Source organism: Hypomesus nipponensis, chromosome 5, assembly GCF_054491055.1.
Source record: "Hypomesus nipponensis isolate SF chromosome 5, ASM5449105v1, whole genome shotgun sequence".
Lineage (NCBI taxonomy): Eukaryota > Metazoa > Chordata > Actinopteri > Osmeriformes > Osmeridae > Hypomesus > Hypomesus nipponensis.
In genome coordinates, this window is record NC_140365.1 from 1,855,001 (window position 1) to 1,870,000 (window position 15,000).

The following is a 15,000-nucleotide window of genomic DNA, read 5'->3' on the forward strand; positions in this document are numbered from 1 at the left end:
TTCACCCCCAGTCCACACAGCTCCAGCAGTAACTGTTCACCCCCAGTCCACACAGCTCCAGCAGTAACTGTTCACCCCCAGTCCACACAGCTCCAGCAGTAACTGTTCACCCCCAGTCCACACAGCTCCAGCAGTAACTGTTCACCCCCAGTCCACACAGCTCCAGCAGTAACTGTTCACCCCCAGTCCACACAGCTCCAGCAGTAACTGTTCACCCCCAGTCCACACAGCTCCAGCAGTAACTGTTCACCCCCAGTCCACACAGCTCCAGCAGTAACTGATCACCCCCAGTCCACACAGCTCCAGCAGTAACTGTTCACCCCCAGTCCACACAGCTCCAGCAGTAACTGTTCACCCCCAGTCCACACAGCTCCAGCAGTAACTGTTCACCCCCAGTCCACACAGCTCCAGCAGTAACTGTTCACCCCCAGTCCACACAGCTCCAGCAGTAACTGATCACCCCCAGTCCACACAGCTCCAGCAGTAACTGTTCACCCCCAGTCCACACAGCTCCAGCAGTAACTGTTGTTTTACTAGTCTCTCTGTCTCTATAGTATTAGCTGGCATCAACACAGTCAGAGTTACACTCCCTCCCTCCCTCTTCCTCCACCTCTCCTTCCTCCCCTCCACCTCTCCCCCCCCTTCCTCCTCCTCTTCTGTTTCATGGTGAACTCATCTCCCCATTCCCACGGCAACCAGTGGCTCCATCCCATAGTTCAATTATTCAGGAAATCTCTGCTCTGACATCTGTCACACTGCTAACGACTCACTATGTGTGTGTGTTTGTACGCACGCATGCACGCACACACACAGTATAACTTATTATAGACTAACAATGTCAGATGAGCTCTGTCTATTCTTGTTACTGAAATGACATTTTAATGTGTGTGTGTGTGTGTGTGTGTGTGTGAAGGTTTGTGTGTGTGTGTGTGTGTGTGTGTGTGAAGGTTTGTGTGTGTGTGTGTGTGTGTGTGTGAAGGTTTGTGTGTGTGTGTGTGTGTTTGTGAAGGTTTGTGTGTGTGTGTGTGTGTGAAGGTTTGTGTGTGTGTATCAAGAGTGTTTAACGGGTATTGTGGTACTGATGTGGATGCCTTTCATCTGCTTGGACACGCACGCTGGAGTGATGCATCTGATTACAGAGAGTGGTCACACTGTGCCAGGCTCTGCTCGCAGGCCTGCCACTCACTCACACACACACACACACACACACTCACACACACACTCACACACAGACACACATGATTCTGCATGCTAATCAGCTGTGGTTGACTTTCCTCCAGGTGGTCAGTGTGGGGAAGCATGTGAAAGGATACCATTACATCATGGCTAACCTGGTAAGCACCTTCCTCCTCTCTCATCTCTTCATCTTTATACCTCTCTGTTCTTTTCCTCTCCCTCCATCTCTCTCCCTCCCTCTATCTTTCTCTCTCCGTCCCTCCCTTGATCTCTACCTCCCTCTATCTTTCTCTCTCCCTCCCTTGATCTCTACCTCCCTCTATCTTTCTCTCTCCCTCCCTTGATCTCTACCTCCCTCTATCTTTCTCTCTCCCTCCCTTGATCTCTACCTCCCTCTATCTTTCTCTCTCCGTCCCTCCCTTGTTCTCTACCTCCCTCTATCTTTCTCTCTCCCTCCCTTGATCTCTACCTCCCTCTATCTTTCTCTCTCCCTCCCTTGATCTCTACCTCCCTCTATCTTTCTCCCTCCATCCCTCCCTTGATCTCTCTCTCTCTGTCCCTCCATCCCTCCCTTCTGTCCCTCTGTCCTCTTCCTTTCTCAGTAGTTTCTTCTTCATCATTGTTGTTATCGCGTTGTTATGATCAGTGACCTATGCACTTTTGTAAAGCTCTCTTTTGGAAGTTGCTTTGGATAAAAGCGTCTGTTAAATGCATAAATGTAATGTAATAAATGTAAATCATACTGAGAGTATTAATGATGTCCAGAGCAAGCCAGGCTGGCAGAGCAACGGAGGGGCAGATTACTGACACAACCCCCCCCCCCCCTCTCTCTCTCTCTCTCTCTGTCTCTGTCTCTCTCTCTCTCCACCCCCGACTCTCCCCCCCGTCTCTGACTTCTCCCCAGGGGTTCAAGGACATGAACCTGGAGCGCTTCATGCATGGTGGAGCCAACGTCACAGGTTTCCAGCTGGTGGACTTTGGCAACCCCATGGTCATCAAGCTGATGGAGCGCTGGAACAAGCTGGACCAGAGAGAGTACCCAGGCTCGGACAGCCCTCCCAAGGTACACTTCACCCCTGACCTCCTGCCCTCATCTCTCCACCCTCCTCACCCCCACCCCCACACACATTCCTGAGATCCCCACCTCCAACAGCCCTCCCATGACACTCCTCCCCCTCCTTCCACACCTCCGCTCCCTCCATCTCTCCCCTCATGACCTCCCCTTCCTCCCCCTCCTCCCCCTCCTCCCCTCCTCCCCCTCCTCCCCCTCCTCCTCCTCCTCCCCCTCCTCCCCCTCCTGACCTCCCCTCCTCCCCCTCCTCCCCCTCCTCCCCCTCCTCCCCCTCCTCCCCCTCCTGACCTCCCCTCCTCCCCCTCTTCCCCCTCCTCCTCCTCCTCCCCCTCCTCCCCCTCCTGACCTCCCCTCCTCCCCCTCCTCCCCCTCCTGACCTCCCCTCCTCCCCCTCTTCCCCCTCCTCCCCTCCTCCCCCTCCTCCCCCTCCTGACCTCCCCTCCTCCCCCTCCTCCCCCTCCTGACCTCCCCCTCCTCCCCCTCCTCCCCCTCCTCCCCTCCTCCCCCTCCTCCCCCTCCTGACCTCCCCCTCCTCCCCCTCCTCCCCCTCCTCCCCTCCTCCCCCTCCTGACCTCCCCTCCTCCCCCTCCTCCCCCCCTCCCCCTCCTCCTCCTCCTCCCCCTCCTCCCCCTCCTCCCCCTCCTGACCTCCCCCTCCTCCCCCTCCTCCCCTCCTCCCCCTCCTGACCTCCCCTCCTCCCCCTCCTCCCCCTCCTCCCCCTCCTCCTCCTCCTCCCCCTCCTCCCCCTCCTCCTCCTCCTCCTCCTCCCCCTCCTCCCCCTCCTCCTCCTCCTCCTCCTCCCCCTCCTCCTCCTCCCCCTCCTCCCTACTAACCCCTCTCATCCCGTTTTAATCTCCAGGGTACTCTAGGCCCACCCACACTAGCTAGCTCCGTCCCTCAGCGACACTAGATCTCCCACACCACCTGCACTGACATCTTGGCAGGGCCTTTGTCCTCCTGGTCTCCTCATGCTCAATCCTTCCACCTCTTATCTCTCATGGTGCTAGTTCCCGGGTAAGCAAGCTGTCAGTTAACTGTAAGCTCCCCTTTGGCTGGCGTATGGCCAGAGGGATTGGTGCGTTAGATGGCTGGCTGCACTTGGCTGCACTGGGCTGCTCTTAACCTGCCTGGGATCAGAGTGGCCTAGCTCTCAGGGTAGAGTAGCTTAACCTAGCTATCAGGGTACAGTAGCTTAGCTATTAGGGTAGAGTAGCTCAGTTTAGCAGCTTAGCCTAGCTATCACAATATCTTAATGAATTTGAACCGCCATTGTGCCAGCCTGTGAGTAGAGTCTCTATCTCCTCTCTCTGTTTTCACCCCAAGCTGAGCCTTTGTACCAACCTTAGTCTGGCTGCCTTCCCCTGACCCTGCCCCTTCCCCTGCCCCTTCCCCTGCCCCCCTGCACCCCTGCCCCCCTGCCCCCCTGCACCCCTGCCCCCCTGCACCCCTGCACCCCTGCCCCCCTGCCCCCCTGCCCCCCTGCACCCCTGCCCCCCTGCCCCCCTGCCCCCCTGCCCCCCTGCCCCCCTGCACCCCTGCCCCCCTGCACCCCTGCACCCCTGCCCCCCTGCCCCCCTGCACCCCTGGGGGAGCAGCATCAGGGGACGTTGTTGGCCAGTTACACCTCCAGTTAGCCGGCCTCTCATTGGGGTGTGTGATGGTCCACTCTGGCCCCCCGCTGGCAGGCAGGACCAGCCAGGCCGAGCAGGATAATGGGAGGATTCACCCAGGCCTAGGCCAAGGTAATCGACTCCTGCTTCCATGATTAGTTAATACCAGGCCTTGTCTGCTGTGGTGGACTCAGCATTCTTCCTCTCTCCTTTTCCTCCCTCCCTCCTCACTCTCCTCCATCTATCCTACCGTTATTTTGTTCCCTGAACAGCAATCTAGTTTTCAGACCTCATTCATTTGAATACGTTCCCTACACACAACGGTGGTGGGAACTGCTGAAAACAAAGACAGAAGATAAGACAGTGATGCGGAAGAAAATGGAGCGCAGGGTTATTACAGGGTTATGTATCTGCTATTGAAATTGATGACAATATTTGTTACCTGTCTGTTTTGGGACTCTGTGAGTGGGGTTTGCTGCTCCAGACAGATGCTGGACTACTTGTCCGCCAGCCTTTGTTTTGTCTTGGCTGTCGGTCAGTGTCTGTCAGATACAGACAGACATTATTTACTCATACACAGTCATTACTGCATGGAGAAGGAGAGGGAGAGAGAATGATTCAGGGTTCAGGGTGTGTCTGAGGAAAATGACAGAGAAGGAGAGAAACCGAAGGAGGTTGCGAGAGGAAGGAGAGAGGAAAGATGGGTGAGACTGTGTAATGAGATGGGAGGAACAGAGAGAGAGAGAGAGAGAGAGAGAGAGAAGGGGGGAGAGAGAGAGATGAAGAGAGAGAGATGGAGAGAGAGATGGAGAGAGAGAGAGAGAGAGAGAGAGAGAGAGAGAGAGAGAGAGAGAGAGAGAGAGAGAGAGAGAGAGAGATGGAGAGGAACGAGAGAGAGAGAGAGAGAGAGAGAGAGAAGGGGGAGAGAGAGAGAGAGGGAGAGAGAGAGGGAGAGGGGCAAAAATGGAGACAGATGGAGTAAGAGAGAGAGAGAGAGACAGAGGGATAGAGAAAGAGATGGAGAGGAAAAGAGAGAGGGAGTAGAGGGGCGGAGAGACAGATGGAGAGGAATAGAGAAAGAGAGACTGTAGAGGGGCAGAGAGAGAGAGAGAGAGAGAGTGACAGCGACAGCAGAGGGGCTGGAGAGAGACCAACCAGTTTCCATCTGTCGTGTTTCCAGTACACCTCCGCTCTGACCTACGATGGTGTGATGGTGATGGCAGAGGCCTTCCGGAACCTGCGCAGGCAGAAGGTTGACATCTCCAGACGGGGCAACGCGGGAGACTGCCTGGCCAACCCTGCCGCCCCCTGGAACCAGGGCATCGACATGGAACGCACCCTCAAACAGGTGTGTGTGGGCGGGGGGAGGGTGGAGGGGGGAGGGAGGGAGGAGGGGGCAGGAGAGGGAAGGGGATTGAAATGTCACCCCTCAGACCTCTGAATTCATTTCTGGTAGTGTGAACGAATCCCATACAGATGGTATCAGAGGTTCACATCCCAACTGTCGATATTTAAATGTAATCGGGGAGAAGTAACGGTTTTATCCGAGTCTGGTGGAGGCGAATCCTTAACACCCTGTGTTTCTCTCCCCTAGGTGCGTCTTCAGGGCCTCACAGGTAATGTCCAGTTTGACCACTACGGACGTAGGGTCAACTACACCATGGACGTGTTTGAGCTGAAGAACAATGGGCCCAGACGGGTAAGACCATTTTTTTTCGCCTCATCCACACTCAGCTAGCCTAGCCTAGCATAACAGCATAGCCTCATCCACACTCAGTTAGCCTAGCGTAACAGCCTAGCCTCATCCACACTCAGTTAGCCTAGCGTAACAGCCTAGCCTCATCCACACTCAGCTAGCCTAGCGTAACAGTCTAGCCTCATCCACACTCAGTTAGCCTAGCGTAACAGTCTAGCCTCATCCACACTCAGCTAGCCTAGCGTAACAGCCTAGCTTCATCCACACTCAGTTAGCCTAGCGTAACAGTCTAGCCTCATCCACACTCAGTTAGCCTAGTGTAACAGTCTAGCCTCATCCACACTCAGTTAGCCTAGTGTAACAGTCTAGCCTCATCCACACTCAGCTAGCCTAGCCTAGTGTAACAGTCTAGCCTCATCCACACTCAGTTAGCCTAGCCTAGTGTTAGCCTTGCCGCATTCACACTCGCCTTTCCTCATCCACTCTCTCTGCTAGCCTAGCTTAGCCTTATCCATACACTCAGCTAGCCTAAAGGAGGGTAGCAGAGTATGAAAAGGAGAGAGGAAAATGTGTGTGTATGTTCCTTAGAGGAAGTGAAATACGTGTGTGTTTGTGTGTGTGTTTGTGTGTGAGATAGAGAAAGGGAGGTTGTGTGTGTGTGTGCGTGTGCGTGTGTGTGTGTGTGTGTGTGTGTGTGTGTGAGAGAGAGAAAGGGAGGTTGTGTGTGTGTGAGAGAGAGATAGAGAGAAGTAGGGGAAGAAAAAGCAGAGGGCTGGGTGATAAAGAAAGGAGACGGGGGAGAGGAGAGGTGGGAGTGGTGAGAAGGAGAGGGGGGAGGAACAGAGGGGGAGAGGAGAGGTGGGTTGGCCTTCATCAATCAGCGGGCTGCTTGGGCCAGCCTGGCTTACTGGAGCATGCTGGGGTCATCCCAGGACAGGCCCCCCATCGCCCCCCTGCTGCTCCGTCATCCTCAACACCAGGACCTGCTAGGACAAAGCTGCACACCTCCCTACACACTTCCTGTCACCCACAATGCACCTGACACCGTGGCTGTACACAGACTGACACGGCACGCCATGCATTTTGACATGCAGTCACTTTTGATAAATGCGTACATACGCACGCACAAACACACACACACACACACACACACACAGCAGGCCTCTCACTTCTCCTCTGATCCTCAGATGGGATACTGGAACGATGCTGACAAGCTGGTTCTGATCCAGGACCCAGCTCTGCATCCTAACGACTCCTCTGGCATGGAGAACAGGACCGTGGTCGTCACAACCATCATGGTAGGATCTGCTAGCTCTGCACACATACGCACACACACACCAAGACACACTACTAGCTCTGCACACACACACACACACAGACACACACCGAAGCTACTAGCTCTGCACAAACACACAAGAACCAAGACAAACATACACACATACACCAACACACACACACACACACACACAGAGGGATGGAGAGGAAGGGGGGGAGGAGGACAAGGGACTGGAGAGTCTCAGCTCAGTACAATCCTCCTCTTTTCAGCCGCTGGTGCCGAACCGCATTTTAAGAAACTGAGCGTGAGATGAGCCTTGATGGCTGACTGAAGGAACTGAGCCAGCATGAAGCTGGAGGAACCTGGGCTGCGGCCACTCGCAGCCTGCACTAAACCCCCTGGAGGAAAGCCAGACACATATGGATCCTGTCTGGAAATAAAACAAAAAACATTCACTTTCTTATCAAGAAAACTGAATTCTCGATGAACCTTTTAAGGCTGAATGGATTCTTCGCACTTGTTGGCTGAATGTTTGGAACGTTTCTTCCAAGTATTGTGTAGTTGTGTGTTATTTTGATTTTAACATCACCTCTACACCCCTACATGAACAGGGTTTCATCTGGTGTCTAAGGTGATGAGGTGTTCTGCAAAAAAGATTTGCTCCAAAACTGTTGGTTTCATTCTCCCCCTGCTCCTCTGAATGAGTAGCGCCAGGCAGCTTAGTAGCACATCAACATAAACAGAATACAGACCAGTTTTCCTTTATGCACATGCACATCATGCTTTACAGCCCAGTGTGATTGTAATTGTGTTTGTCTTGGCTGTTTCCTCGTGTATGTCCATGCTGTCCTCATCCATGCTAACTACGCTAGCGTTCTCATCTATGCTAACTCCAATGGCGTCGTCATCAATGCTGAAGCCTAGCTTGTGTCCATATGGTGTTTTTTGTAAAAATGTATTGAAGATTTCCCTTGTCCACATAGAGTATAATGCTATTGCAGTAGGCCTATAATGCTGGCTCATTAAAAAAATATTTTTTTATTCCCATGGCCCTTATGAGGGAAATATGCATCTCCAGAGTTTGAAATTGTATGTAGGCTACATCAAAACGCGAAGGAAGATGAGGGGAGGAGCTAGGCTACACACCGACTCTGCATGCCTGTGCTGGGAGCTAGCTGTTTGTTGTCCGTGAATGGATGTGTTTTTCTTCGTTTAGTTTAGATCCTCCCATTATTCGCCTCACCGAGTTGTAGTGTCTTTCATCGTCGCAGGCTTCGCCACGTGGCCGAAGCAAGGCGAGAGAAAACCCAAGCAGGTGGCACCTGTTCTGATGGAAATACTCAATTCTTTCTGTTGACAAGCTTCAACTTACACACCGTAGGAACGAGTAATCCTCTCTCTTTCGGCTCGCTGTGACATAGATAACACCTTTGTTTAATGCCACCCAAGTTATAAATACCATACTATTCAAAACACCTCATACAGTAGGCCTAATCCACAAATATAGCGTCGACATGATGAATATATAGGCCTTCTTTACGTCCTTGGCACTGTTTTTTTTTTTTTTTTTTTTTTTTTTTTTACTTCTGGTTTGCAATTGCATGTCTTTATATACAGGTCTGGCTTTCTGCTGTGCATGCGTGCAGGTTGAGCAGGCTTCAGAGCGAGCTACAGTAAATATCCTCCGTGGGGGACTGAGATACGGCTCGCTGATTGTTCACATTAATCAAATCCCTGCTCCTACAGCATCTGTGCGGCCCAGAGCGGCTTCGCTGAGGAAGCACATTGGATGCTTTCAAATGACTTTTTTTTTGTACTCATGCTTGAAATGTGCTTGTGCTTGAAATGTGCTTTCTGACTGTCATGCTGGAGAGGAAAAAATAAAGGTTTGATTTGAACTGTAAGTGGTTGCTGATGCCTGGGACAGGGACAGGGAGAGGTGTGTGTGTGTGTGTGTGTGTGTGTGTGTGTGTGTGTGTGTGTGTGTGTGTGTGTGTGTGTGTGTGTGTGTGTGTGTGTGTGAGAGAGAGAGAGAGAGAGAGAGAGAGCGAGCACTATGATTGGTGGATAGAACATTGATGAACAGTTTCTGGCCCTTTATAGTCATTATTATGAAAGTTATCACAATGCCTACTGATAACTATTACACTGTACCTGTCCAGTCTACAAACAAACACACTGTGACACACACTTAAGGTGATATGTACACACACACACACACACACACACAGCAGTGCGTGTTTGTGTAACAAGACTAACCTTCACCTCCTCTCTGGCGAATGTGTGTGTGTCCGGCCATGGCATTCTGATTGCTCTCATTACCTGCCAAGAGCAGAGGTATGTGAGATTATTACCCACTAATAGTAGGGTTGCGTGTGTGTGTGTGTGCAGAGGTATGTGAGATTATTACCCACTAATAGTAGGGTTGCGTGTGTGTGTGTGTGCAGAGGTATGTGAGATTATTACCCACTGAGAGTAGGGGTGTGTGAGATTATTGACCCGTCTGTCTGCGATGATCGGTTGGGACGGCGAGATGGTGGAACATCAGATGCTTGTCTTCTCGTGCCAAAAATAAAAGCTGGTTGTTTTATCCCTGCTGCCAGCGCAACGATAACTATGCTCACAAGCTCTGCCTCTGCTGCTATGACTGCATGCCTCACATTACACAACGTTTTAGAGTTCATTTAGCAGACTATTTTATTCTAAATGAGAAAGAAATAGTGTGTTTTGACTAGGAAATACATTGATATTTCAATTTTAAAGAGGTAAATTCAAAAACAAATCTGGGCCCACACACACAGCCTCCAGATGAAGATGACCAGTAAACCGATCCATCTCACCAGTCTGTCAGGCCCCGCCCCCCCACCCAGCCTATCAGGCCCCGCCCTCCCCCTCACCCAGCCTATCAGGCCCCGCCCTGCCCCTCACCCAGCCTATCAGGCCCCGCCCCCCCCCCTCACCCAGCCTATCAGGCCCCGCCCCTCACCCAGCCTATCAGGCCCCGCCCTGCCCCTCACCCAGCCTATCAGGTCCCGCCCCCCCCTCACCCAGCCTATCAGGCCCCCCCCCCCCCACCCAGCCTGACAGATGAGGCAGATTCTCATTAAGATTTGCTTAGATTCGTTTTCAACCACAGCAGATCAGATGATTGATTTCCTGCCGTTAGAGGCAGGACAGGCCGATGTAGAAGTTTCTCATTAAAAGTTTGATCATGTTAAATAGAGTCAGGGAAAAGATGAGATGAATCCATGACAAGACCAGAGCAGCTGATTCAAACAGGTTCACCTTCATTTGATTCAAGTCCAATTGGTGTCATGGTGTGAGTGTCACATGTGTGGATGTTGGGGATGTGTGTGTGTGCTGTGTCAGGGTGTGTGTTTGCTGTGTCAGGGTGTGTGTGTGTGTGCTGTGTCAGGGTGTGTGTGTGTGCTGTGTCAGGGTGTGTGTGTTGAGTGTCAGGGTGTGTGTGCTGTTTCAGGGTGTGTGTGTTGAGCGTCAGGGTGTGTGCTGTTTCAGGGTGTGTGTGTGTGCTGTTTCAGGGTGTGTGTGCTGTTTCAGGGTGTGTGTGTGTGCTGTGTTAGGGTGTGTGTGTTGGGTGTGTGTGTTAGCCAGCTGAACCCTCTCGTGTGCTCTCTGCAGGAGGGCCCCTACGTGATGCTGAAGAAGAACTGGGAGCTGTACGAGGGGAACGACCAGTACGAAGGCTACTGCGTGGACCTGGCCTCTGAGATCGCCAAGCACATCGGCATCAAGTACAAGATCGCCATCGTTCCAGACGGGAAGTACGGAGCCCGAGACCCCGAGACCAAGATCTGGAACGGCATGGTGGGGGAGCTGGTGTACGGGGTGAGAGACCTTGAACAGCATGGGAGAGAGAGAGAGAGAGAGACCTTGAACAGCATGGGGGAGAGAGAGAGAGGGAGAGAGAGACCTGGAACAGCATTGGGGACAGAGAGAGAGAGAGAGAGAGAGAGAGAGAGAGAGAGAGAGAGAGAGAGGAGACCTGGAACAGCATGGGGAACAGAGAGAGAGAGAGAGAGAGAGAAAGAGAGAGGGAGAGAGAGAGACCTTGAACAGCATGGGGGAGAGAGAGAGAGAGAGAGGGAGAGAGAGACCTTGAACAGCATGGGGGACAGAGAGAGAGAGAGAGAGAAGCTACTAAAGCTAAAGCTAGCTAGAGGAGTGAGTTTTCACTGATACACATCGGCCACATTTGCTCCGGCAGGGAGAGGTGTGCGTGTGTGTGTGTGCAGGCAGGGAGAGGTGTGTGTGTGTGTGTGTGTGCAGGCAGGGAGAGGTGTGATGCAGTAAGAGCATAATGAGCGACTTAAGTGACAACTTAAGTGGAGGAGTTGAGTGCTTTCAGTAATGAGCTGGTGCTGAGATAGAGGAGATAGAGGTACAGGTGTAGACCTGTGTGTGTGTGTGTGTGTGTGTGTGTGTGTGTGTGTGTGTATGTGTGTGGTAGCAGCTCAGGCAGTTCTGAGGAGAGCAGTGAGCTGAGTGTGTAGCTGTCAACAGTTCCCGTGTCTCAGACTTGCCCAGGTTCCCCTGACAACCCCTAGCAGCCCCACACTGGAGGTCCTGTCTACCTAAATACCCAACACTCACTGTGTCACCATACCCAACACTCACCCTGTCACTCTGTCACCATACCCAACACTCACCCTGTCACCATACCCAACACTCACCTTGTCACTCTGTCACCATACCCAACACTCACCCTGTCACCATACCCAACACTCACTCTGTCACCACACCCAACACTCACCCTGTCACCATACCCAACACTCACCCTGTCACCATACCCAACACTCACCCTGTCACTCTGTCACCATACCCAACACTCACCTTGTCACCCTGTCACCATACTCAACACTCACCCTGTCACCCTGTCACCATACTCAACACTCACCCTGTCACCTTGTCACCATACTCAACACTCACCCTGTCACCATACTCAACACTCACCCTGTCACCTTGTCACCATACCCAACACTCACCCTGTCACCTTGTCACCCTGTCACCATACTCAACACTCACCCTGTCACCCTGTCACCATACCCAACACTCACCCTGTCACCTTGTCACCATATTCAACCTGTCATTTTACTGCAGTAACTGTTTCTTCCCCTCTATTTTGTCCTTCTCTCAATCGCGTCAGCTTGTTGTAATAGAACTTTAATTTCTTTCTGGGTTTAATCCCCCCAGCTCCCTGGCAAGGTCGGAAGTGTTGCTAAATCACTAACAATAATCCAGTTTGGGGATTACTGCCTCTTCTCCCTCCGACCCCGCAGCTTCTTTCTTGTGCTGTAAGCATATTTCCCAGACGAGGTGATCTCCTCCCTCCCTCTATACCATTCCTGGCCTCAGTATTAAGCCTCCAGGATTAGGGAAGCCAGCGCTCTCCATTCTCTCTCCAATGTGATGGCGTTGAGATGTGCTCAAATCAGAACCCAGGGAAGGTGTCATAACAGAGAGCTGGAGAGTGAGGGAGGGAACGGTGTTAGGATGGGTTTTAGTGAGGGACTGTTGGGTGACTGTCATCATGTAGTTTAGGATTCTGTGGTTTAGAGATATCATCCTGGAGTTTAGAGATAGGATTCTGTGATTTAGATAGGAGGCCACTTTAGTAGTAGTTGACAATCCATTCTCAGAACTAATCTCTCTCTCTCTCTCTCTCTCTCTCTCTCTCTCTCTCTCTCTCTCTCTCTCTCTCTGTATCTCTCTCTTTCTCTCTCTCTTTGTATCTCTCTCTCGACTTCCTCAGAAAGCGGAAATCGCTGTGGCCCCTTTGACAATAACCCTGGTCCGGGAGGAGGTGATAGACTTCTCCAAACCCTTCATGAGTCTGGGCATCTCCATCATGATCAAGAAGCCCCAGAAATCCAAACCCGGAGTCTTCTCCTTCCTGGACCCGCTGGCCTACGAGATCTGGATGTGCATCGTGTTCGCCTACATCGGCGTGAGCGTGGTGCTCTTCCTGGTCAGCCGCTTCAGCCCGTACGAGTGGCACACCGAGGAACCCGAGGAGGGAACCGACGGTCCGCCCAGCGACCAGCCCCCCAACGAGTTTGGCATCTTCAACTCCCTGTGGTTCTCTCTGGGGGCCTTCATGCAGCAGGGCTGTGACATCTCCCCCCGGTACGCACTATTAGCACTGTGGGATATGAAATATCTCCCTCAGATACACACACACACACTCAGATACATACATAGATACATACATGGGTGTTTTAGAGTTTAGATGTTATAGACTTTAGATGTTATAGACTTTGGATGTTGTAGATTTTAGATGTTATATAGTTGAGATGTTATAGAGTTTAGATGTTACAGACTTTAGATGTTATAGACCTTGGATGTTGTTAAGTTTAGATGTTGTATAGTTGAGATGTTATAGAGTTTAGATGTTATAGACTTTAGATGTTATAGACTTTAGATGTTATAGAGTTTGGGTGTTTTACAGTTTGTGTAATCATCTCCTGGCTGTCTAAGCAGATATATATAGTATTCTTTATTATAGAGTATTATATTGCTTACTGTTTCAGTGTATAGTTTATACTGTTTGATGCTAGAGTCTACACTTTATACTGCTTAGAGCTACAGTGTTTAGCATACTGCTTAGAGCTAGAGTATCGCCTGTACTCAATCATACTGTTCTTCATGCTTTTCTTGCACACGTGTGTGTGTTCGTGTGGGCATGTTTTTCATGCAAGCATTCGTGAAGTACCTTTGTGTGTGTGTGTGTTATATCAGTGGACAACATCGCTGTGTGTCGCTTGATGGAGACCGTAGGCCACTTCCACATTCAGTGTTGGTCCGTGTGTTCATCTTCCAGCGCTATCCGTGGGGGAGGGGGGGGGGGTACAGTTCTGCTCCAACCATCCCCAGGACGGAGCTCGTGCTCCTGTCCTCTGTGGTCATCAGCTGGCTGATCTGTACAGTTGGAGTGTGGCTTGGTCCAGCGTGTGTTAGCAGCTGCAGCTGTCCTTAGCGTTGTCCTGGGTTCTGCAGCTTCTCCAGGTCTGAGATGGTCTGAGATGGTTAGCCCCTCTGCAGAGTAGCAGAACCTCACCCCTGTGTTTGAGGCACAAGACGACACCAGAGACACAAGATGGAGGACGCCAAGGTACTTTAGAACGCCATCGAAATGATAGAGCCCGCGGCGCCCCTCCCTATAGCGCCCCCTCACCAGGGGGGCTATAGCGGGTCTATGATTTTGATTTAGGAGCCTCATTAAGGACCACTGTCACATAGCTGCCATGGACGGTTCACACCCCATCCATCCAGTTCACCACACCTGCAGATCCATCCACCTCACCATGACTCCAGATCCAGAATTGAGAACCAGAGGACAGGGATGAGAGTGTGTGTGTGTGTGTGTGTGTGTGTGGGCGTATGTCTTTTGTGATGAGAGAGCGTTGGGAGAGTGTGTGTGTGTGTTTGTGTGTGTTTGAAGGTCCTGATTTGACTCTTAGAAGGTGGTGGAGCCCTACACACAGAGGGCAGAGCATCACCGTGGTTTCCAGGAGGAGAGGCAGAAGTGGGAGGCGAGGAGTGTAGAGGCAGGAGTGTAGAGGCAGGAGTGTAGAGGCAGGAGAGGTTAGGAATGGTTCTTTGCACCTCAGCAGGGGCTAATGGTGCTTCTCCTCCCCCTCCAGGCACCCCATAATAATTAATTCAGTGATTAATATCCTTGTGTGCTCTTCTCCAGTGGTGATGCTGGGTCTCCATGGAAACTGAGGTACGGAGGTTTGAGCGAAGGGTGACATGGGAGATCTCTAATTGACTACAAATTCCAGTTAAACGTAACTAAAGACACAATGTTCTTAGCTCCAGAGAGACTGAGAAATCCTAAATTAACATCATTATGAATAATTCACATATTTTTGAATAACATGCACAGTCACATTACAGTTTTGGTAAGTTAACCGAAAACCCCCTAAATATAGATTTGCAAATGAATCTTGGTGCGTCTGGTCTGGTCTGCTCCAGGTGTGCAGCAGGTGATTAGTTTGGTCTGCTGAGCAGGTGCGCTTGGCAGGTTCTGTTTGGTCACTGCTGATTGGTTTAGTATGCCCTAAAAGAGAGAGGAGAAGGAGGAGGGGAGAGAGGACATGAGGAGGGGGAGAGAGTGAGCGAGACAGAGGGAGAAGGGGTGGAGAGAGAC

At 51.6% G+C, this 15,000-nt stretch overlaps 1 protein-coding gene across 1 annotated transcript in view; it reads left to right on the plus strand.

Annotated features, from left to right (window-relative positions):
* LOC146287703 (glutamate receptor 4) overlaps window positions 1-15,000 on the plus strand; it is a gene marked incomplete at its 5' end in the record, with an annotated part of 55,553 nt that overhangs the window by 27,227 nt on the left and 13,326 nt on the right. Inside the window, 7 exons of the mRNA XM_084698691.1 lie at window positions 1,281-1,334; window positions 2,081-2,239; window positions 5,039-5,206; window positions 5,453-5,557; window positions 6,742-6,852; window positions 10,470-10,676; window positions 12,601-12,974. Coding sequence (XP_084554817.1) covers window positions 1,281-1,334; window positions 2,081-2,239; window positions 5,039-5,206; window positions 5,453-5,557; window positions 6,742-6,852; window positions 10,470-10,676; window positions 12,601-12,974 — 1,178 coding nt within the window. The remainder of the gene's footprint in view (window positions 1-1,280; window positions 1,335-2,080; window positions 2,240-5,038; window positions 5,207-5,452; window positions 5,558-6,741; window positions 6,853-10,469; window positions 10,677-12,600; window positions 12,975-15,000) is intronic.